General features: G+C 39.0%; 1 protein-coding gene across 1 annotated transcript in view; it reads right to left on the reverse strand.

The window, feature by feature from the left end:
• The window catches only part of LOC134646799 (monocarboxylate transporter 2-like), a 28,989-nt gene extending 9,936 nt beyond the window's left edge, over window positions 1–19,053 (reverse strand). The window contains exons 1-2 of the mRNA XM_063500742.1: window positions 18,737–19,053; window positions 5,561–5,807 (exon numbers count right to left, since the gene is read on the reverse strand). Coding sequence (XP_063356812.1) covers window positions 5,561–5,774 — 214 coding nt within the window. The 5' untranslated portion in view covers window positions 5,775–5,807; window positions 18,737–19,053. The remainder of the gene's footprint in view (window positions 1–5,560; window positions 5,808–18,736) is intronic.
• Window positions 19,054–25,854: the final 6,801 nt, after the last annotated feature.

Raw genomic sequence — 25,854 nt, forward strand, 5'->3', positions numbered from 1 at the left:
AACAAAAGCCTGCATCTTGCACTTGCTTTAAGTGCACTTCAAAGCTATTGGAGTGCTTCTTGCTGTCATTAAAATCTAGTTCTGCCTGCATAAAAAAAACAAAAAAAAAACGCAGAGAAAGTCAATTTCCATTCTAATAACAGTGATGGGAAAATCTCCTCTAACTTAATGACTTACTGTTTGTTATTCTCCGTTGGGCCTGGAATGAATTTTCATTCACATTTTTCTGCTTTGCTGCTCATTTCACTGAATTTTAGCTAAAAATGGTTGACTCAACAACTTAGATTATATTGCTGCTGTGGCACTTTATGTTCTATTGTTTACATTTGTTTCCACTTGAGATGTGTGAGAACATTTGATTGCTTTCTCTGTACAAAGCACCCCGCTTATAATGAGGCAGCAATAAGAATTGTTTGAGAAATCTAAGCATCTTTTATCTCACCCCGTCTCCTAACCTTTTTGCTGAATTTTAAGTGCAGGAGGTGTAAATCGAACAGAAAGAGAAAAGTAATGAAAGATGTTTTTTCTTCTTCTTCTTCTTCTTTTTTTTTTTGAATAATGCTCTCATTACCAGGCAGAAGATGTATCATATTTCTGCCAGGCCCAGTGCAATTTAAAAAGCCACACTGGGCGAGGAGTCATCTCACTTAATTTGCTCTGCATGAATCTTTTTTCGACCTTGAGGAAAGTTCCCCTCATTTGCATCCGCAGCAGTGATCGGTATTCTCGGGGGCTTGGCGGGACCCGAATCGGCCGAGATGAGGAAGCCCCTGAGCCTGCACATTACCTCTCTTGCAAAAGGGCTTATCATCTCCTGGCCAGACACAGCATGGACTTCATTACACAGTGGACAAAGACCCAAACTAAATATAAGCACCTAGATCCCAAAAGGGAATGACACATATAGAGACGCGTCTAACAGTTTTTTTTTTCCACGAGACTTTAATGTGAGCTGCAAGCAAAGAGGCTGGTTCAGCTCATGATAGATGCCGGCTATCCATCACACTTCAAACAGGATAAAGAGTTGACAGAAATGGAGGCAAACAACTTTTAAAAGCTGTTCTGCTGTTAAGAAGACACAGACATGGTTTTCTGAAGTGACTCACCGCCGACCCATTACACGGATTTTTTAAGGGAAATAACGGAGAGTGAACCAGCCCGAAACCCAGTTTATTTATGTGATAAAAGTTTATCCAAATTTTCAGGCTCACAAGAGGCTTTGATGTAAAGTTTACACTTGTATAGCAGTAAGCAGCAACATCCTGGATGATGCTAACACGGTGGCTTTAAGCCGGAAAAAAAATAAATACAGATTTTTAAAGTTGCTTGCAATTCACCGGCATGATCAGTCAGGGCGGGTAAAGTTTTCACCACAGAGGTGCTTCTGTATAAGTTACATAAGTTCTCATTTTTAAAGAGACAACAACACTTACATGTTTCCTCACAATATCCACATTTCTAATGATAATTCATGCACGTCACTGGCAACAGTTCTCTTTTCAGCTACTGTGCAGTGTGGTAAAAAGGACTGCTCAATCACTTTGACATGCAGCAAATACAGTAACCTTAAGGTGTTAATGAGGTGAAAATGACATTTCAAGTTCAAGAAACAAGGTTCCCATTGACTGTTTCCACTGAGAAATAAGAGTAAATGAATGTATGAAAGTATATTTACTCATCATCATAAGCAATATGATTGTTAATATTTTTCTAAAATGACCAGTAAAACATTAAAAACGAAATATTTGGCTTTTTTTCCTTATGAGAAACCAGCCTCGTATCCTGTCTTTTACCTGTCTTTAAGACTAACAGTGAGTGTAATACAGTGTGCAGCGTTTCCACAGCCAAGGTCAGCGCTCGCTCGCTCTCTCACTGTGGATTAGTGACACTAATCCAACATAAACACACAGCATGCAGATTAAACACATCATCACAGTGCGACACTCGCTGTGCTGAGTGGATCATTGGCGGTTGCTTCACTGCTGCCTGATGTAATACGAGGCAGGATTGCACTCTAGGGCTGAAGTATGCCAAAGGCCATCACAAAAGATTTCCCATGTTGGGTTTACAGCTTTTAACCACACCTTCTTCTCTTACAGAGAAACAAAAGAATAGCATCGATAGTTCTTTTGTTCTGGAAAACATGTTGTCTGCCAGGTGATATGCACATCAGGGCAAGCAAATGACTATGCAAATTTTTAGTAGCAATAACTGTAGAGCTTCTGTAGAGGAAGCTCTGTCATGCAAAAACTGAAACTGTCATGTAGTTACACAATTGTACTGCCACTCAAAACGTCTGGTTCCATAACTGAATGCTCAGGGCTATAGAGCTGCAGCGAAAGATTAGGTTATTATTTATTATTCTAGATATTGTTTTTGATTTTTCCTATAAAATAACAACAAAAGATAGATCAATACAAATATCAAAAAGTAGCCAAGGTGACGATATGGAGCGGGGTCTGTGAAACTGAACTATAAGCCTAATGCTAACCTCCTCTGACAGAAGGATAGCTTAGCATGCTAAGGTTGACATGATGTGGATGATAAACTGGGTGTCCTCAGGACACTACAACACAGAACGAACACCATCCCCACAGACACAGCGGCCAGGGAAGCAGAAGAGCATCACATCAAGAAGGCCCTGAGTAAATGTGGTTGTCCCAGCTGGACATTTGTCAAAGCTGGGAAGAAAGACAATTCCCGCCTAAGTGAAAACCTGTAGTGATCCCTTATGTGGCACAAACAGAGTAATGTAGTGTACAATGTTAAGTGCCAGCAGGATTTACACATCGAGGAAACCAAACGAGCAGATGGCACAACACAGAAGAGCTAAGGACTAAACAGTCTATTTACACCTACAGGCCAGTGGACACATCCTGGACAGGGAGGAACGCTGGTTTGAGCGCGGAGTCAAGGAGGCCATTTACGTGAAAAGGGAAAAACCATCTCTGAATCGAGGAGGGGGCCTAAGGATGCATCTGTCACCATCCTATATCTCTGTGACTGCAGCCATTCCCCAACTCTCTGTGAATGTAATAATAGCCCAACTTGCCTCATTCAAATGAGCACTTTTTTCTATGCTTTGTCTATATAACTGTTTTCTATGTATCATTCACCAGCATTCATAGGCCGATTGATGCATCACAGAACAACTTGGGGTTAGTATCTTGCCCTTGACTGGAGGAGCCAGGGATCAAACCAGCAACCTTCCACACACATCTCATGTCGTGTGGGACTTTACAAATGTGACCTAACTGGCTTATAAAATATAATCCACTGAGCCAAAACCATCATTTTCAGTATTTCGTTCATCAAAAAGCTTAGCAGGTTGAAGAGACACAGGGTAGAGGTAATAAGTAAAAGGTCATTTCAGTCATTTGGATCAATTAGATTATTACTTGTGGGTGTCTGGGGCTGTCGGCTCATTACCAGGCAGCTCCACAGTAATGACAGAGCCATGCAAACACCAATACACACACGAAAGCAGCGGTGGGGAATTAGAAAGGTGTTAAACATTCAAACTCTGATTGAATCATCAGCGTGAGAGTCAGAACAAGAGAGCAGGTGTTTAATGAATAGCTGAATGGCTGCGATCAATGTGAATGAATGAGAAACAAGAGCAGCTCGCTCAATAAGCGCACGTATTGATGCCATAACCACGTGATAGCGGCATACAGACACTGCAAAGCTAAAGCAGCAGTTAGCGATTGGTTAAAAAGCCAAGACAGTCAGCAATAACCACTCAAGTTTTTTACTGTTTGATAAATATGTTTCGCTAGGAACATTAGACCGGTTGTGTCATTACCGGCACAGCAACCATTAGCTTGTTTCAGCCTGATGAACGCCACCTGTCCATAAGGTGTTTGTTCATAATCAGAATTACTCACAATCCCAAATTACTTTATAAGACCACAATACTTAATTTTGAGCAGAAGACTTTACCTTATATTTCAATTTCCAGTTACTGAATGAAAATTTGTTTTCAATGGAACACAACGTAGGAAATGAGCTTTGCGGGTCTGACGATGACAACAGAGTGACAGGAGGATTACAGTGTGGACAGATGGCACTACCGAGCCAGAAAACTGCAGGCTTGAAGCCAAAGTGGGGAAATACAGCAGGTGATCAGAGCAATATGGTGGAGAGGGCGACCTGCTGAAAACAAATTCCAACCCTTCAAAGGTTCCTTTTTTCAAAACAAAATGAAGAGCCAGCTGCAGCAATGTGGCAGCATTTTGAGAAGATAAAGGATTTGTCTGAATCGTGCTCCGAATTTGATTAGAGGCTGAAAACTATTAGAAATTCTAGTACGCAGAAATAAAAATTCTGCCTCGGTGAAATGAAAATTTGTCTGTTTCCATGTCAGAAAATAGATCAATTTATTTCAAAATCCAATCAACAACTAGTAGATTATTTTTTTTTTCCAATTTCCAGGCTGTAAGTGATTCTGACTCACAAGGAATTACAATTTGTTGTTGTTGCTGTTGTTCGGCTTCAGTTTCTCTGGTTATCTGCAGGCTCTGCATGTGATGCTGTGCTAGCATCTCATGTGGATTCAAATCCAGGTCATGATCCAATGACACAACCTAGTTCCATTTCAATTCTGTCACTGCATATTGTGTTTACAGGTAGAAACAGTGTGACAATGATGAGAGAAACTACTGAATAAACCATGTCCCATCCTATGTGCCTTTCCTCATATCGTGCTTTTCAGATTTCTTTAATGGTGCATCTGCTAACTCCAACTATCTAGACTCAAGTTATTTAGCATTATTAGGTTGTAGCATTGACAAAAACAAAGTACTCAGATATTAATTAGTAACAAATTATTACTGAATTAAAATATTCGTTTGCAACTGTATCAATACTAACAATAGCATCTTTGTCTCCTTCAGCTCACACACAACAACCCAAAGCAAGGCTGCTAGCTAACAGCTGTTAGTGTACACTGAACAACACTTTAGAAAGAACTTCAGAGGTCAGTAAAGCTCTTGTTTCAACAGCAGTAAAGTATTAAACAGTTATCATAAATGTTAATCTGGCTGGCAGACATGTTGACGTTATCTGTCTAACAATTAGCAATTAACCCATAGCTGTGTTAGCCATCAGTTATCGTTAACGTAGCAGCAAGTGGACTTTAGTTAGATCCAAGAGAAATAGTTATTGCAGGCAGCCACGATAAAGCAGATTATGGACACATAGAGAACAAGGCTGTTCTTTTCTACTTTAACAATGATTTAATTAAATGTTCTCTGGGTTAAGTTTTGAAAATGCAGACAGAGACAGGTTCAATCAGTTTCATAGTGGGAGGTCTGTTTTTATTTCTTCTTTAGCATAACTAATATGACGCCTTATACAAAATTCATTTGTAACTTTTCCATAATGCCTTTATGCAATAATTAAATGATCTATGTTTTACGTCTTGTGTTGTTGCTGTAACAACAACCCATGACAACCCCACTCGGCTGAACACCAAATTATTATTAGAGGCAACATGAACGGGTTTAACTATGTTAGAAAAATTTCATTTAACTTTTCCTTTTTTTAACCAGTTATTTACCTGCAGCATACATGACGGCAAGCATGATGGAGGAGATCCATGCGATCTGACTGTAGGAGGCGCCGAAAATGTTCTGGATTTCTTTGAAGAAGACTGTGATGGCTTTCGGGAAAGCGTATGAGAATCCTATGGAGATGAAAGATCCAAGTACCACAGCCCACCCCCACCCACCATCTGGTGGGGGCACAGCAGGACTTGTGGCTGGGGTTGGCATCACTGGCCCACTTCAACGCAGATTCGCTGAACGCTGGAAAAAGAAAGAAAGGAGGATATCAAAACTCACAGAGAAGAAAACTTACATAACTGATAACTTCAATTTGTTCAGTTATTGAACATTGATTAGTTGTGCCAAGGCAAGCCATTTCTCTTTTTCTTTACAGTCCCAAAGGACTTTAAGGTTAAGGAAAGAATGACCCGAGAAGTTCTGTTTCTAGGAAAATGTCATCGATCATTACGGGTAGTATATCCTGTAGATAAATCACAAGCTGTAGCTCATATTGACAGTATACAGACACCTGTGGGATGATAAAGGAGGTTGAAATGTTTGTTCTCTCTGTATTTCAGATGTGCAGCTGCAAACAGTAATGTGACACAAGAGCAAGGAGGACATGCCAGAGGCCCTTATCCTTTATAGGGTGTGGGCAAACACAGGATCACGAGATTCCAGAGGGCATGCACTCAATATACCTGAGAGGCCAGATCTGCCCCGCCCACTGTTCACCTTGAGCACACCTCCTTCCCACAGGCATTAATGAAACAAGGGTAGAGCTTGCTGACTTACAGAAGTGTAGTGGCAGTTTAAAATTACATGGTGTATATACAGAGTAAACCTGACCTAATTACACGTAGGGAAAAAAAAAACAAGAATGGAAACTATCTACAGCTACACATCACTGTACTGATGCTACAAGTCAAGTAAAGAAAGATGCACTTATACTCACGGACACGTGATAAACCAAAAAGGCCAGCTGCTCTGTTTTTAGCTCTGTCTAAGCTCATTAGCCTCACCTCTCTCATCAGTCAGGAATCATTTACAGCTGTATAATTAATTTGAGGCACCCGCTGAGATGATGGCAGCTAGTGTGGCGTCACAGAAATGAGCAACCTGTCGAAGAGTCAACATGTTTGCTCATGTCAGCGGTGCAGAATCACAAGTGAGTAATTGTTGAGATTAACACAGCCAGACTCGGATTACCAGGTACAAGTCTGAAATAATTGGCACTACTGATTTCACTTCAGCTTTGTGTTATTATGTTTTCATTAGAGCGCTAGACCCATTTTAAGGTTTAAAAGTCAAACTGGTTCCCTGTTGATCGCTTAATGATGACCTGTTCCTAGCAGACAGGTATGAGCAATAGCTGGCTGCTAGAATACCTGCCAGTCAGAACAGTCATTGTAAGCTTAAAGACAATCCAAACGTTTAAATCCACCATGAAGTTGTTAGTAAGAGGGAAATTAGCTATAAAGACCTCAGGTCTCAGTCATACAAGCCGAGAGTACGGTCGGTGTCCCTTTGGCAACCACCAGTCTCTAGGGATGAAGCTGCATTCCTACATGTGGTGAGCGGTTGCTGGAAGTTGCTGGCAGGTGTAACTGGTTGCAAAGAGCTATGTGGTGCTGCACTTTGGTTGCTAACAGACTGTAAGAGTCACCATTATTTTGCATGACAGATGCGTACTGCTAATACTTACCAGCTACCTGTCATGAATAGACCATAAAATGTGTCTATAATTCATTCAAACTGGAAGTAATTAATTAAATAATTAAATTTGTCAATAATGAATTACAATTAAAAATAAATACATAATTATTAAATGTTTTTAATTAAATTAATTAATATTTTATTAATTATTTTCTACTTTTTATTTGTAATTTAATCCATTATTTAATTATGTATTTAGCTAATTCATTTTGGCACCCATGGCCCTCTACAGTCCAGTGATAGTGAAGCTGCAAAACCAAAAATGGATAGCATGTTTCAAGGTAAGGTTTACTACTTTTGAAGCATGCTGCATAAGGCAGAGAGTTTCCATTCAGTACAGGTAACTGCCAGCAACCTCCAGCAGCTGCTCACCAAGAAATCCACATTTTTACCTAGCGACAGTTTCTAGGCCTATCTGACCGAGGGCTAAAATGTTTCTTGTTGTAGACTGTGGCTGAAGAAAAACCACTGAAGAAAAACCCTTCAGTGGTGTGGAAACATTATGGGTTCGCGGAGTCAGACGTGGATCAAGTAGACATAGTGTGGAAACTTTGGTGTTGTAGCTGCACCACAGAGCGACATGGCAAAGTTCACTAAACATAGATGTTTACATTTTATTTTTTATATTGCAAACATTTGCACTGTTATCAGTATTTGCACACTATTTTATACTATTTTGACAATCTTTAAAGCCATTATTCAATACATTTTTATTGTTAAAATAAATATCATCAAATAATCGAGATCTCAATTTCAGTGAAAATAATCGTGATTATCATTTTTGCCATAATAATTGAATTTGCGCTTGTTTTTTGCTTTCACTTTGCAATCGCGCGAACTGTGTATAGAGAGCAACAGTACTGATTGGTGAGTGACGATAATTTGCGCACCAATTCCTCTGACATCATCTTATCAATCGTTAGTTTACTATGCAAACATGACAAGTGAAATCTCCCGCAGGAAGCTTAAACATGTGAGAGGTTGATCGCGCAGAGAATCGCTGAGCGTTATGTGAGTGCGTGTGTAAAGGCAGCAGGATATATATTTTAGTTCTGCTGAGCCAAATAAGACCGGTCAGTGTGAAGAAGTGACAGCCAAAGAAAAGCTTACCACAAAACGGAAAAGTTATGAAAAATCAGACTAAGGCAAAAAAGAAAGTGCAGCTTTATGGTTTCATGGACAAAAGAATTTCTGTGGCTGGAATATGACAAGCTAAATAACCAGGGGTGCACATAAGTGGTCCGCAGGTGCGCATTCGCTGTCAAAATAAAATATCGCACAAGATAAGAAGTTGCACACGTGTAAATAACATAATGTTCTGCCGGGTGTGTTGTTGGTTTCCCTCGATTTCTGAGTCGACGAGCGCCTTTGTTACTGGGACCAGTAATTTTAAGAAAGGCCCCCATTAGAACCCATGAGAAATGCAAGAAATTGATTATTGCTCAGTCTGCAAATAACATACTAAAAATCAACCTGAAAAATCTGTTTAGAACAGCCTACTATGTTGCAAAGAGTGAACTACCACTGGCAAAATTTAGCAGTCTTTGCAAACTTCAAAAAGCAAATGGCCTAGATCTTGGTTCCACTTGCCTCTTACCTGTGACTCCAGTGGAAATTTCAAATTCAGGATCTGACACAGACTGATTCCTGTTGTACAGTTCTTACAAGTTCATAGAAATTTCTGTTCAATTACAACCAAGTATTTGAGTTGATGATTGTAATTTTTATACAATATTGTAATTTGTGTTTCAACAATTTTTTGATTAATGTTTTGTTTCTGTTACAATATTATACATTAAAGTATAATATTGTAACGGAAACAAAGCAGGAAACAAAACATAAAAAAAAATGGCTCCCTTTTTTATTCGGGCTACTTAAATTTATTTTGGGCTACCAAAAACTGAAGAGTCCCTGCCCGAAGGGCTACCAGGGATTTTGAAATTTTGCGAGCCCTGCATCTTACCAGAGCAAGTTTCATTTAAGAACATCAAAGGATTTAACCAGGAAACCTATGGTTCTCTCGTCCGAGTGCATTAATGACTCGTAAAGACCAGTGTAAATAAATTATGTCACTCTGCTTCCTTGTTCCAGCTCAGGTATGAGCAGACTGCATTGTTGTGGAGACTCATACATTTGCTATTGTCAATAATTTTGAAAAGCTAAAGAAATCCAGGAAGCAGGAAATAAAAGACAGGATTATTTCTTGGCAGGAGGCCAGAGAGTGACATCACAATGAACACTTTTAAAGCTTTAAACGAATGAACTACAATAAAGTAGTAAAGTTGGAAAAGCAAGTTCAAACAGGATTTGTTCTGTTTCTTAGCAATGTAGAGCCATTCATGCACTATTAGCATGACAACACAATACCTGCTGTTTTGTGCTTAAAAAGTTCACAGAAAGAAATCTGACTTGGAGCGGTGTTTCATTTGGGAATTTCGACTTGGATGTCTTGGATTTCTAACTTTCCACTTCAACCAGTAAATAAGAAACTTCAGAGGCCCTGAGATGTACGGCTGTAGCAAGTGTGTAGAGATTTTTTGTGTAGTATGGTGCATTTCACTTTTAGTCAACTAGAACATCTCCTCCAACTAGTAAACTATACTACCAATGTTGTATGGGACTTTTGTGACTAAATGAGCCACACAGGCACTGACTAGTTTCAATGTGCATCACTGTGTTCAAGTGATAAAAAACAGGCACTGTGTTGATGGATGAATGACTCTACCTAGCTAGCAAGCAAAAGGAATATTGTGTTTTTCCTTCCTTTTGTGTCTGTTTTTCCTTTACCATATTGGCAGATATATTGGATATCCAAACTGATATCGTATTGGTACTGGTCTTAAAAATCCTGTATAGTTCAGATAATAATAATTAAAACAAATTAATTAAAAGCCAAAGGGGAATGATTAAATTTGCTTTTATTTTGGAATTCAATAGTTGTGGAACTGTGTTTTAAATAAGTGAATGACTTAAGCAAAACATCACTTCACTTGTGCTAAAAACTGTCCTCTGAGTATATATATATGTCTTGTATTGCCCCTTTAATCAAAGTTAGAGATTAGTCTTTTTTTCCCAGAGTTTCATATAGTAGGTCTAATCCGTGCTAATCAGATTACAGACTGTTCAGAGCGGCAATTGGTGGAAATACTAGTTTTGATTGATTGAACGTGACAACAGTGCACGAAGGATCCTCAGAACCCATAAGCAGCTTATAAATTGATGGCTGTTAATATGAAGCTCCAAACAGATTGGCCATAAAAGAGCATCTAGTAGGTAAAAAAAAGGGAATTGTCCACACAAGCTTGACGGATCTGGTTTATGATCAACCATATAAGTACACAAGAAGTCAAACAAAGTAAAGTCACTGTTCGGTCGTTACAATGTCAACACTTACTTCCTTCCAGATCAGTGTCATGTGCCGTCTCCGCTGTGCCCTTCACACCAGTGATCATGAGAGCAGCTACTACGGCCCTGACTGCCATGCTTTGGTCAAAGCTGGTGGGTTATGAAAACAGTGCCAAGGAACAAGTCAGGTGACAACAACGGGACTGTACAACCACACCCACTTGAAAGACCACTTTTAGAATAAAACATTTCAACTCACCAACCAAGCATAATTAATTGTCAAGGTGCTGTCGGGAATTTTTTTCAGATTTGTCTTCTACAGAGGTCAGCAGTTACAGACCAGTATGCTAGTTTGACTATGTACCAGCACTGATGGGCTGATTGCCATGGTGAGTATTTGTATGTTTCACATAATAAATAAGGGCTCGTTTACAGTGGTCATAAAATATGACTGTAGCTGTGAAGTCTTTCCAAAGCAGCATGTTAGACACAGAGCAGCTTCTGCCCTCCATCTGTGTATACATTCACTGGGTCATCGATCACTTAGCCCAAACCTATGAAAAAACCCTTGGTCCATTTTCTATTTCCTTCTGGGTTTTTTTGTTTGTTTGTTTTTTACCAGAGCAGAACCATGTCAGAAAGATCCACAGTCATATCATTTAGTGGTCCAATGTAAGTGAATTAAGATTCACTCAGCAATCTTTCCTGAAGTTCTTATGTCTTCTTATTATGTGTTTTTTTAGCATGTTTTCTTGGCCTAGCAATGTTTTCCACTGAGTTCAGGAAACATGATTAGGAAACACATTAGCACTTTTCTTCTTTTGCTTTTTATACATATGACTGCTATGTTATCTACCTAGCATTAGCTTAGTGACATGAAACAGCTATCTAATGATAACACAAAGGATACATGAAGCTTACTTTGTATTTTGGCAGAAACCAACGTACACAGAAATCTTGATTGGAAGACGGCAATAGAAGACAAGTCAAAATGAGCTGAATTCATTATTTTCCAGTAATATCTGCCAAGTATTTTTAAAGATATCTCACTCTGACCCAAGAGGAAGGATTGGCCAACTGGCACTGATTTGGATTAACCGATTTTTCAAGCATCATAATAAATCCCCCAAAGAATCCATCACAAGTCACCATGTTAGAAAGTGTTCTACAGAGCGACTGTGAAACAACAAGTGTGGAGCCATGCACAGAGACATTGTGCTTGTGTGTCGCTCAAGCTGAACAGAGTTTTTTTGGGCCTGTGTCCTCTCAGTGCACTTGAACTGACCACCTGACTTCACCTTGATGAGTCTTATCCGGACAACAGAGCTCAGTGGAGGGGGCAGCAAGGACAAGGCAAGGGGAGCAGAAACCAAAATAGAGTTTCTATAATCAAATCATAGAACTGGCATAAGCTCATCAGGCTGGGTTACATACTGGACAGAATGTGTGTGCTGTTTGAGCTACAAGCCTTTGTTTTTAGGGTAAGGTTAGAGTTTGGTTTAGACACTTCGTCGTGACGGTTAAGGTTACTGTAAGGGTGCACTATGACAAAAAATGTTCTCCGTGCAAACAGGTCTGCTCACATCTGTGTGTTTGTGTTTTTGTGTGAATGTTTATGTGTGTGTCCTAGAAAGACATCACTTAGTGCCTTGGTAGGAAACCAAGACATCATGAAGAAAGTCAGGTTTCATTCACAACAAGGACAAAGCTGAGACTCAGTGTTGTATTTCATGTCAGTAAAGAGGAATAAATGAATAGCTGTTGTTCTCACATCATGAAGCAAACACCACTCAAACGTCTAACATGTCTAAGGCTTGCATCTGGGTTTAACATTAGCCACAGTCTTGGCAGCTTCTTTCTAACTGTGAAATAAGAACATTATATACATTAGATACCACGTCACTTCACATCTCAGAGTAAAATCTCTTGGAAAATGTGAACTTTGCCCTCTTTGAGTTGGCACACCACACCTACTGCATTTCCTGCTAACAGTAGTAGCAGCAAATCAATGACTACATATGATCATGTTTAGATCCAAATCTGACATTAGCATTCTGCCAATCTATTAGTATCTGAATTTATAACACCCGATAACTGAATAATGAAGAAGTAGACGAGACAAGAGAAACATCCTTCAGCCACGTCACGTGTGTTGACATTGAAAACTTTGTCATCCACACCAAAAACACAACAACCAGATGATCCGGGCAGAATGGCGCAGAGCTAAAATGAGTAAATAAATAACTAAACATAACAAATTGAAGTGAAAACTGTTTATATTTCATGTATCTCAAAAATAAATAATATTGTCTCATATATCAGATTTTTAAATTACCTAATATTGATATCTGTATCAGGCTTAAATATCCTATATCGGCTCTGCAGTAAAGTTAGAGGCCATAAAATTCACATTAGAAAAGCTTAAAGACTCTAAAACGGTAAGTACAACAACTCCTTGTACAAAACACATTGAGAACTTGATTTATTGTTATTACAAAAACACTGATTACCACAGGTTTAAACTTTAATATCTCCTTAAGGGAATCATGATTCTCAAACTCTGCCAACACAACTTCGACATCCAGTTATTATTTTTAGATGGAGGTTAATTATAGTTTCCTGAGAAGGGGCAGTGAGAGAGATATTGCAGAGACTTTTTAAAGGTAGCCTTCAGGGGCCATTAAAGGAGGATGAAAAGAACAGCAAAGACATCCTTCAGAAGAGCAACAATTCCACATTTTCATTTTCACATCTAATTAAAAGTTTTCTTTGAATTCTTATATGTTGAAGTACTTTTTCCACTTTTACTGATAGTGGAAGGTTGAGCAGTGGTCAGTTACTAATGTTTTTTAATGGGCTTTTGTGGAGCCTTGTAAGACTTGAATTGTAATGAAGGACAACAGAAGGTTAATCAGAGTTACGGAGCAAGAGGACACCGGTTTTACCTGGAGGAGATAAATTAAAGCGTAGGATTTGTCTGTATTTGTGAAGACCTTGAACAGAAGAAATACTCAAAAGCTTCACTTAAAAGCTATTCAGGTGAACATATCCTGTAAGTACAAAAGGAAACTTGACCTCTACACTCGGCTTGCCAGCATGCCCCCCCCCCCCCCCCCCCCCCGACTCCGCCAAAGCCTCATGTTGGGACTTGAAGTTATGGCAATGGAAGATTAGCTCTAAGGTAACCTCCAAGTAACAGTACACACATTGTTATAATAGAAGTTCATTATTAACCCAATAAACACGTCTCTAGATGTTGACTAAAGCACACATGCCATCTTCTTATCATCACAACAACAATCTAATCTCACTTCAGCGGTCAGGCAAACACACTCGCCCTTATTCTTTCACAAAGAAATAATTCCTTTAAAATCTGCTTTCTGATTAAAAAGGCCATCAGGCAGAGGGTCTCCCCATAAAGTACACTAACACTGTAGTTCCCCTTCTCCTCAGTTGTCAGCCTCTGGCCTTTTACTAACTCCGGGATACCTTGATTAAGAAAAAAGAATTTCATGTGTGGACACAAAAGCACGCTGGGAGGCCTATTCACTTTTCCATATGGGCTGCCAACACCCATATTAAACATCCAATCCAGAGCTCCCTCTCCGCTACACACCTCTGACCACGTCATGAAGGTCACAGAACTGTAATCATGTTACTGCTTAGAAGATTTAATAGTCAGACAGCAAAGGTTAGTCATGTCTAGAAATGTGTATGGGGGGGAAGGATACTAATGTTATGTAATGATACTAATTCTGTTGCTCAGAATATTTGTACTTTTTTTACCCTGTTACTTGACGAATAGGGTACAAAAAAATTTAACTAGCCATCATAAGAGTCCAAAGAAACAGTTTTTGTAGTTTTTGATCAGTGCCGAGTGGTTCTGTGATGGTGTGTCATGGGTGGGTTCAGATCTGGCATGATTTCCATCTTTCAAATAAGAATCAGGTAGAATCAGTTTGAGGCTGCTCTTTGCTCTTTCTTTTCTCTTTTTATGTAGGGAGCTAACTTTTTTTCATTTGTGAACTATCACTATTTTTCAAACCCTTGCAACTGTACTGCTGATCCATCAAGGTATGGAACTTCTGAGGGTGATCTGTGGTACCAGATCCTTTGGGTCTTGTGGGTTAAGCTTCTGTGGATAGCCCATGTTTAGGGACATCCTGTGGATGTTTTATCGAGCTGATCTGTGGAGTCTGGAGGCTTGCTCCGTACCTTGGAATCTTTGACCCTCTTACTTACTCTTAACTGTTGTGTTTTCGTGATTTGCAATACACTGTTGAGGAGGCAGCTGCTGTCAGAGAGTGCATTTACATGGGTTTTACATGAAAAAATAACTTCTGCATTAATGCTGAAACCCAAGGCCTGGCTGTAGTTTGACTATTCTGGATGTTAAGTGATTAACAGTAAGTAGGGCTGCACGATTAATCGTTAAAAAATCGCGATCTCGATTCATACTTATGTGCGATCTCATTTCCAAATGACAACGATTTAAAAAAAAAAAAAAAAAAAAAAAAAAAGACGACGACGATTGTACCGCATTTTGATCCGGGACGTAATCTGCATGAAAACAAGCGCTCCCTCTTCCTGCTCAACAAATGACAAGGGCGGAGCCTTATACCACGTGATACAGAAGCTGTGCCGTGATGCTCAAATTGGCAGGGAAAAAACACGTCAGGGATGACGAGAAAGTGACAGGAGAAAATTCGTCCCGGTCAACCACCCAAACATCAATAACGGGAACCTTATACAGCGCTTCCCTATACCCGTCGAACTCCCGCAGGCACAAAGAAATTACGGAGGCTATTACTTATCACCTGACCAAAGATATATCAACACTGTGCAAAACGAGGGATTTAGGAAAATGATCAACACCCCAGACAAACGCTACACAGTGCCATCCCGCAACTATTTTTCTGTTGTTGCACTACCTGCTCTATACACGCAGTGTCGAGCAACGGTGGAGACGGAATTTCAAGCAGTACAACATTTTGCGGCAACCACAAAATGTCAGGCATTTATTGTTTTTATGTTTATTTATGGTTTTTATGTTCAGTTTCAACTGTTACGAAGTTGATGTGCAGTTAATAAGTGCAATAAATATTTATATTGGAAAAGAAAATCGTGAGAGAATCGTGATCTCAATTCTAAGCAAAAAAATCGTGATTCTCATTTTATGCAAAATCGTGCAGCCCTAACAGTAAGTAAGTAACATATTTTCTCAGTGTGGAGTATACGCCATGTTTAGTGTTCATGAGGTCATACTAATGAAACCTAATCCAGAGGTTTAGCAGGTTTCCAAAACAGTCCTGTCCTGTTAGAAAACCCAGTTGTGTCCAAGTTTCTATCATCCAGCTGTTGATGTGAGGTAAAGTTAAATAATTTGAAGGTAGTCCTCCTTCATTATTCCATCCACTGTGCAAAACAGGCCCAGAGCATGATGCTACCACCACCGTGCCTGACAGTTGGTACAGTGTTCTCAGGTGTGACAGCCTCACCTTAACTCCATTCAAACATACTGTACCTCTTGTTAATGTGACCAAAAAACTCAACCACAAAAAAAAGATCTAATAGGCATTTTGTTTTTTATGTGTATAGCTGCAAATTTCAATTGAGCTTGAAGTTGTTTATTTTGGAGCAAGGGTTTCTTTTGCTGGTTAGCACCCTTAGCTCATGTCCGTCTAAAACTCACTTCTACGTGGACAGTTATGGTGGCGTTTCAGCACTTTTCAGTTCATGGCAAGCTTGAGCCGTGGTGATTCCTGGATTGTTTCTGGATCTCCTAACCAATTTCCTCTCACCTTAGACTGACGGCTTAGGTCTTCATGCAGATTTTGGAAAAGTGATGACACATAAAAACAACTTGTACTTATGAACCTCAAGAGACTTTCCCAATTTGTGTCACTTTACAATTCTCCTTAGATTTTCAGAGTTAGCTGGACTTTCCCATTGTTCTGAGTATTGGAATGCTGTCAAACAAATACGTTTTATGCTCGCAAAGATAAACTGCCTACTATCAGTTATAGTTTAACAAGAATTGAATAAGCCTTTGAAACCTAGCCCTAGAACCAATTCAATTATTAATTGAGTTAAATGAATCTATATATTTGAGTCTTTATGAATACTGGCCATGTGTGCATTAGAGACAAATATAAAATGAATTCAAATTTGGTCACCTGATTCGTGTTTTTCTTAAAAGACATTAAAGACGTATGCTGTACAATCATTCCACCCAGGAAATAGAACAGTTCAAATAAATTACCATGACATTCATGCTCATGAAGAGTGAATGTAAACTTCTGACCACAACTGTAACTATAACATTTACAACAACAATCTCTTGGGGCAAAGACATAAATGCTAGCCAAAGAGTAACTTAGTTAAAAACAAACAACAACGCACATTTTAATATTTCTGCCCACATGGTCAGAAAGGTCACTGCTTTCGGAGAAACAAACAGTGTGGACATTGTCAACTGCAGACTGTTTAGGTTAAATTTACAGACAAGACAACATTAAAAACAACAAAAATGGGACGGAGACTAAATAGAGAAAAATGCTAACTTCATTTCTGATGGAAGGGCATGATATGACAAACTTAGGATATTAAAAAAAAACTCAAATGGAAATTCTAATCATAAGAAAATTCCGGACATATCAGTAAAGTAAATTAAAGGAGCACAGATGACTAATATCACACGTATTACTTTATAGCAATTATAAGTTTTCGCTGGTTAGCCGTGCTTGCACCTGGTCAAAAAACTGTCCCACACATCTCCTCATAAAACAACACAGATGCACAGATTTGACATGTTAACTGGTGAGCTTTGGAGGAGCTGAAAAATGTTTTATTTTTCTTTCCTTTGGTACAAAGCAAGCTAGCTTGCTGACCAGTTTATATGCTATACTAAGCTAACTAGCTGCTGATGGTAGCTTCATTTTTTTGGGTGCGGGTAACAATATTATTATCAGACTCTCAGCGAGAAAGTTAAAAAGAGTATTTCCAAAAATTGTGAGCTATTTTTTAAAGTTTTTTTTAAAGTTTTTTCATGCATAGTCCCTTGTAAATCTAATGCAAATAAATAATGGATGCAAAAGACCTTTTCATCTGCTAGCAAAATGTCATTAAAATGACGTTACTTTTTAATAACAAATTGTGACTGAAAAGTTGTACTCATGAGACATTTAACAAACTGAAACTCGACTCAGAACATTTCAGTTCTGCTCCTATGGCCACAAGTGGTTTGATAAATCCGGTTTATACTAGCTACTGTTAGCCACCTTGAACTTAAATACTGATCTTCAGTTTACAACTCTGCCCGTGCTTTAGCATTTTAGCATCTCACCACGGAGGGCGCTGTTACAACCACATATTTGATAACCTACTAAGATGCTCTGTCACAGCCAACTTGCACGACAGGATCATAGATTACAAACTACAGACTTCATTTTTTCACTTCTACTCAAACCTAAAACTGGGGTCGTGTAAGCTTTTTGCCATTTAAGCTAAATACACATAGGGTACTCATCACATGCAGAATGTGAAGTTATTCATACAGATCACCAACTGAGCAGGAGTGAACCAAACCTCACGTGGACATAAATACTTGTGACATCCTAAAATAATAATACACGTTTTTCTCTTTCAAAGTTCGACTCGATCAGAAATGCCTATAGCTGGAAAGGTGCAGGAACCGGAGAGTGATTCCTCAGCACTGCAGCCTAATCATATGATGCTGCTGATAGAGACCGGATATTGGCCGGATGAAGCCAGTCTTAATGCTCACGGCCTACTAAACCGGATGCTTCAAAACAGCCCAAAAATCAGTACCAATATATTTTAGGACTGTGCACCTCAGCTCTTCCACCTGCGACAACTGACAGCAAAGCGGCAGATGGGTTTCCCTTCTCTCCTCTCTTCAAAAGCTCCTGAACGCATCATAAAATGCGGTCACCCATCCGACTGGGACACTTGCAGCGCCACAAGCCGCTGTCTTGACAGGCTACAGCGCTCATTCACCGCAGCGCACACTCATCCCTGCATCGCTCGGTTAATCCTCGGGCTCACCGGCAACGTCGGCGCGTCCTTCACTGCAGTCAATGACAACCGGGCACTGGATGTTACTTTACCTTCTGAAGGAGGCTGTGTGTGTGTGTGTGTCCTCCGCGGGCTGCCGGCTGCGATGACCTTGGAGCATAAAGATGCGTGCGGCTGTGTTGTGGACAGATCGCTATTTGAATTTCCTGAGTGAGCCGCTGCCTGACGTTGAGCTGTTGCGCACTACAGAGGGCGGTGCTGCCTGCCCCGTCTCCGTTTTAGATCGTGATCAGAGAAGCCCAGCTTTTTTGTTTTTTGTCACCATCCGTACACCCTGATTTGGAGTGCCGTGGAAACACCACAGCGGAGAAAAAGACAGTAGATTTTGGCGTTTTAAGCTCTAAACAAAGTACATGTCTTTAATATAATAATTTAATAGTTATATAATAATTTAATAATTAATTATAATTAATAATTAATTATAATTTAATTTAATTATTTTAAATTCATATGGATTGATATTGAAAATGTCTGTCTATTCTACTACTGCACTTTATTATCTCTGTCAGATGAGCTTGGCATTGTATTATATTTCCTCTGTGTAATGTAAGGAAAAAATGAGGATGTTATACATTTTTTGTGTGTTTATTACAAACACACACACAGACACACACAAAGAAGGATAAGAGTAGTGCTGTGGGTTACTGCAAATATTGGCATGATCTATGCCAAGTACTGTAGTAAGTATTGCCAGTACTAATACCAATACTGGTACTTTTAACCATCATAAGCAGCTTGTGTTGGGGAGATCAGAGTGGCAGGACTTATTACATGAGTTATCATCAGTTTGAAAATTCTGAACACATTTTAATGACCACTAAATCCACAATAGACAACACAACAAAGCATAAAACACTCCTTCCAGTTATTCATGTATTCTAAAACAGGGTTTTTGTTTCTTTGAAGCTCTGGAATGTAAATGTACATGTCTCTAAAACACTTTGGGTGAACCTCTGTTGTTCAAACTGCTACAGGCTACAAATAAAATAGACATGACATCACAAAAAGATGCAGGCGGCATTTTTCAGAATGAATGCGTGAGGTATATTTTTCCATTCCCCCCAAAAATAATTTACTTAACACAATTCAATGGGACAGAAACAAAGTATTGATCCTATCGTGCTTGGATCAATTCAATTCATGAGGAAGAGAAGAGCTCTACATCTTAAAAATAAAAATTAAAAAAAGAAAGCTCATGCATGTCCATTTGAATGAAGGTGCAAATGAAAGTGACGACAGGTGCACTGTAGAGCCAATAACAGAAGTCACAGCATACAGTGGTTTTTAGGTTTGGTTGGGGTTTTTAAATTGCAATGATGAAAGGGACCTGACAGAAGGTTTGGGAACAGATCATTTAAAAAAGATACAAATGAGCACAGTTCATTATCTTACCATTTACCACTGTATGGTTTAAAATTTAAAACTACCTGATATTACCTGATACAACTTAAGCTGACTGTAAGCAAGCATTCGAAAATGATGATATAGCACAGTAAGTATTCAGAAATAGTGATAGATTGAAAAGTTAATTTGTTAGATTTGTATAGTTTTACTAACATCTAGAGTAAATAGATTCCAATTGACTCTACGGCTGATCTTCTTTGTCAACTGACTAAGTTTCTGGCCCTTTGAAGGCTAACACTCGAATGCTGATTGTAAAGAAAAGCAGTCTGTGGTGGCTGTGATAAGGGAGGTTGCTTCACAGCAGTCATGTGCCCAACAGTCTTGCAGGCACTGCCAAGTCCTCAGCCTCTGCTCAGTGCAGTGCACACACAGATAATTAAGTCATGCTCAATAATGACATTTTTTAGAAACACACGCTTGTTGCAGCTTTTGGTCTTCCAAAAATTAAACATATGTACAAACCTTTGGATTTCAAATTAGCAGACAAATAAAATACATCACAGATGTGTGTTTAAATGCTGTGTTACTGCAGGTAGTTTGAAACTGGAAGATGTTTGATCAGATGTACCATTATTGTCCTACTGTCACCACCAGCAGGACCAGTCTCTTCTCTTTGGTGTGAGAAGGAGCCAAGGTTATTACAGTTAACTACAACTAAACTAAAAACTAAAATTAGATTTTTTTTTAATTGTTAACTAAAATACAAATAAAAATTCGAATTTTGTACTGAAATGATTTAATTAATTTGGTATAAATAAATACATAAAAATGTTTGTTTAAAAAACATGTATTAAAACTTGCCTGATGAGGCTTTGACAGATATATTTATTGAGACTTTGGACGTCTGCAACACTTTGAGTCAACTGCTTTCAAAAAGTTGTGTGTTTTATTGTAAGACCTGTACTAATTTGCCTCTGATATATTTCCTGCATACAAAAATAATCATTAAAGCCTAAAACTAAGACTCAAACTAATAGACGTTAAACTAAAGCTTAACATTTTCAAACTGTAATAACTGTGGGAGGAACAGGGGGAGCACTGCCAGAGACCTACAATATGGCCTCCAGCAGGCTACTCAGGTGCCTGATTCAAATAAACTGTCAGATACAGAATCCATGAGGGTGGCATTTAGTGCTCACAGGTCGGTGCCACCGTAAAGTACTCGACGGTGCTGGGACGGAATCCATCATCGAGAGTTTATGCTGATGCAGTGGGCCCTGGATTCCCGACAAAGGGCAATGCCTGGCCTCGTGTGGCCGGAGTTTCTTGCGCTTATCTGGGGGCCAGATCGCAGGGGTAGTTGAGATTGTTCCTGGCAGATATCTAGTCCACCTCAACTGGCTCCTTTCAATGTGGACCAATAACGGCTCTACTCTAAAACCCTCCCAAATGACTGAACTCTTCACTCTCTCTCTAAGGGAAAGGCCTCAGTGTGTCAACCCTGCCAAATATTCTGGGAGATTCCCCAGGACACCATCCACTGTCTCATCAGAAACATGCTCAGGGGCTGTCAGGCATATATGGACACAACTGAACAGGCTTGGTCTGTGATTTCAGATTTGAACTTTTGTTAAAACATTTTGTTCTGAATCAGTAAAGATTTTCAACTTTAACATTGCTTTCACCAGGCTCCTAGATGCTGTTTTAGTGTTCCCTTCATTTTTCTGTGCAGCCTGTAAGAGAGACAATCTTACAAAATCCAGACAGAAGCTAAAATTGCAACAAAATCCCAAAACGATTACAAAAGTATGCTCACTGCAGAAAATGTGCATGCAAAGGTCTTGAAATCAGCAACACTAGTGGATCAAATTGAAGAGACAATAGAAAAACAGTTCCAGAGTCAATGGGCATTAAAAATGGCAGTGTCTGAAGAAGCTGATATCTGTCACTACTGAGGGGAGTGGAAGTGTTGGTACTGATGAAAAGCCTCAAAAATATACCCAAAATCTGAGGAAGGAAGCCAAAAATGTCAGTTTATGAATAATCTGTAAAAGTATATATCAAATAATATATAGTTTTTCGTGATAAATGTTGGAATTCCATTATTCTAAAAAGAAGAACGTAATACATGACTAAATAACTCAAGTTGAATTTTGAAATTAGTGGAGGGTTGATTTACTGCATACAGGGACCTTTGTTTTTTCTGTGATGTGAGGGTTTTTCTCCAAAATGTTCTTGTGTGTACAAAACGGCCGACATCAAACACACCCAATCTGGGTCATCTGACCTCAATCCACAGGATTAATCTGAAAGGAACACAGTGAAGCTTCTACATATGGTAGTGCTGACTTGGCACGTGTAAAGATGAAATTTAACAGCAAAGGCTCAATGAAACTTTAAAGATGCAATGAATAATGAAAAACAAATGAAAAACATTCCTTTTCCAATTTTTGCAGGTTTTGCATGTTCTTCTTCTAAATGTTTCGAGAGATTATCTCAGGTGATTTCATCAGTCCTCTCTTCAAGCTGCAATGAGACATTTTCAATTTCATGCCTTCGTCTATAATCAAATGATCAAAAACCAAACCTGCCAAACAGCAACATGTTACCTTTATGCAACCAGTCACATCATAATTAGCTTATTTTTCCTAAGTTTTGTTCAAAGTACAGATATGGCTCTATTCTGTGAACTTAACACAATTTTTTTGTTCTGCTTTTCTTTGGGCATTTTCTCTTTGCATTTATTACTTTCAATTTTGGGGTCATTTTAATTCATCTTTGTGCATTTTTTCCACAATATGTCATTTTTACTTGGCAAATTAAATGAATCTAAAGTGCAGCTCAGGTGATCCTGGCATTTAGTTTGCTCAAGAGGGTGCTCATTATATTTTCAAAGTCCATAAGCAGCCAGAGGTCATTGGATGGGGCACTGAGAGAGAATACCCAAAAATGAGCCAAGTGCATCATTCAGTGCATTTGGTCAAATGATGGGTTATCCATTCCAGAAAATATATCAAGATCCCCGTTACCTCTAACACTAAATTCACCCATCCATCCGTCTATTCATCCATCCATTCATCTACTTAGAATAGAATAATAGAATAGAATAGAATAGAATAGAATAGAATAGAATAATCCTTTAATTGTCCCACAAGGGGAAATTTGGTTGTATCAGCAGCAAAAACACACATATATAAACAGAGCAGGACACAGAACAGAAGCACAATTTTTACATATTTACATCATGGACAATAGTTACCAGAGCAGAGTACTGTACAGTTGTTTAAATTAGCGTACACATAGTGTGCAAATGGAGCAGGATACTGAAAGATGTTTAAATAGTTAAGAATATTTAGAATAATTAGAAAAGTGCAGATTGTTTATTGTACCTGTGCATTAAAAAGTAGACATGTAGACATGTAGACAAAAGTAGACATGTACTTCTTCTCAGGTCATTTAAATGCAAGAGGATATAAGAGGATATAAAACACATGAAACACAAACCTCTGTTGTTCCTTTTCCACATAGGATTTTACATAGGATGAGCACATTTAAACATGTGATCCAAAAATGGATTTGTTGATTTATAACTTACACAAGTTAATTGTTGGATGAATATGTTATTTTTTTCTGTGCATGAAATTAAAATTACTAATAAGTGTGTAAAAACACATGAAAACAAATGAAAGCACAATTTTAGATCAAATCCGAACAAAAAGGGGGGAAAGGATCGATTAAAAACGGCATCTGTATAACTTCAGTTTATGTCATTAATTCATCTAGCTTTTCACATTCTCTGTAGTTTTAAACCACAGACTGTATCTAAAAGATGGACATGCCTGCTGGATGAGCTAATAACGTTACAGACAAAAAAAACAATGTCATTGTCAACTTGTCAACCACACTAGTGCCTTGCCCATTTCTGTCAGTGGTATGAGTCTTAAAGTCTGAGGTGTGCAAGGTGAACAGGAATGGAGACACCACAGCTCCCTGTGTAGCTCCTGAACTGCACATCACCAAATCAAACAGCCCAATCTCACACAGTGCAGCCTGTCTGTCTGGTAGTCAGTGATCCATGAGATGGTCATTGGTTTCCTGATGTTTCCTGCTGCTTCTCTCTCTTGTGTTAATTGGAGATAGTTTAGCCAGGAGCCATCACCATTCCCCTCTGAGGCCTTCCTCAAACCGCAACTGCAATTCATACTCATGCCATCAGCCATTAGCTACTACAAATACTGTCAACTTTAAAACGAGGATGTGGTCCCACCTAGTAAAATACACTTAAGAACTCAAAGAAGGTGACCTGGACCATGCAGCTGTTACTACCTAAAATAAATAAGCATAAGCTCTCTGCAGGATGTGGATGGCTGCTTCATTCATTCACCGATTTGCTCTGTATAAAAAAATGAAAAGGGTTCAGGAGATGTTTTCAGCTGGAGTCTCTCCAGCACTTTGATCACATACAATGTGAGAGTAACTGATTGATAGTTTCTTAAACTCAGATGGTGTCAGCTTGTTTGGTATAGGAACTAGACAGCGTGTTTTCTATAATACCAGCATCTTATCCTATTTCAGACTGTGGTAGCCAGCCGTCTGTGACTGGGGATTAGAGAGACCAGTGAGGATAGTGTAGGGTGTGTGGTGGTGGAGGAGGCAGCAGAAGGCTAAACCTGTTGAAGAAATTCAATTTGTGATATAGCTACGGTAAGTATAGCAATTAAATATTTTAAACTTTTAAACTACACAACTTCATTGAAGCTAACATCTAAAACGTGCATCCATTTGTGACATACAGGCTATTGTTGCAGTCAGTTCTTTCAGGAGCAGCAGAACTAAAGGCTGACTGAAGTCCATGCTCATTACTCAGCTCTCCAGGGATTACACAACAACATTAGCTCTGGGCCCTGCAGTCTGTTTTCGTACCAGAGATCACCAGATGACATGAAAACACTAATCATGGACATTTATTTAAAGTAACATAAACATAAGCATAAACTTCAATTATGGTGGTTTCAAATACAACGTTGAACCAGTGGAGACTTTAGATTTGATTCTGACTTTATGAAAAGCAAATAAACTGTCCCCAGTGCTGCACCATTCTGGCCTTATCCAAATCCTCACAAAACACTTTGTGTGTCCATTTTGAGTTAAATATTTCAGAGGCTTCAGAAGGGGAAAAAAGCCTTGAATGATCTAACAGTGCTTTTTAACAGTTTTTACAAGTTTTGCCTCTTGAGCGCTTTGAAAGCTATCAAAATGCTTATTTTCGGCAAAAGCTGCCAGGTATATCAAAATCATTATTTTCTGTCATGTGTACAGACCTCTAGATGCCTCAATGTTTGACTGTGGATTTTGCAAAAGATTACATGCAGTTTTCTTAAACAACTACAGCGGTCCTTCGCTATAACGCGGTTCACCTTTTGCGGCCTCGCTGTTTCGTGGATTTTTTTTGTGCAATTCTGCATTTTTTTTTAACAGGCATTGTTTTCTGCATCCTGATTGGCTGTAGACCATTGTCAATCAATCTAGTGCCATGTCTTCTGTCCAGTACAGAATGCATTCAGCTTGTCAAATGTACATAAATCTTCGATCCCTAGCAGTGTGACTCTGAAGTGCTGTACTGTATGTTTGTCAGTTTTCTCCCCAACAAACACAACAATGTCGACGAAACGTTTTGCGCCATCAAAGGTGCGGTAGCACCAAGAAGGCAGAGGAAGATGCTAACCATCGCACAAAAAGTTGGACTTCTGGACATGCTAAAGGAAGGTAGAAGTTACCGTATTTTTCGGATTATAAGGCGCATTAA

The sequence above is a fragment of the Pelmatolapia mariae genome, linkage group LG17 (genome assembly GCF_036321145.2).
Source record: "Pelmatolapia mariae isolate MD_Pm_ZW linkage group LG17, Pm_UMD_F_2, whole genome shotgun sequence".
In the NCBI taxonomy this organism is placed as follows: Eukaryota; Metazoa; Chordata; class Actinopteri; order Cichliformes; family Cichlidae; genus Pelmatolapia; species Pelmatolapia mariae.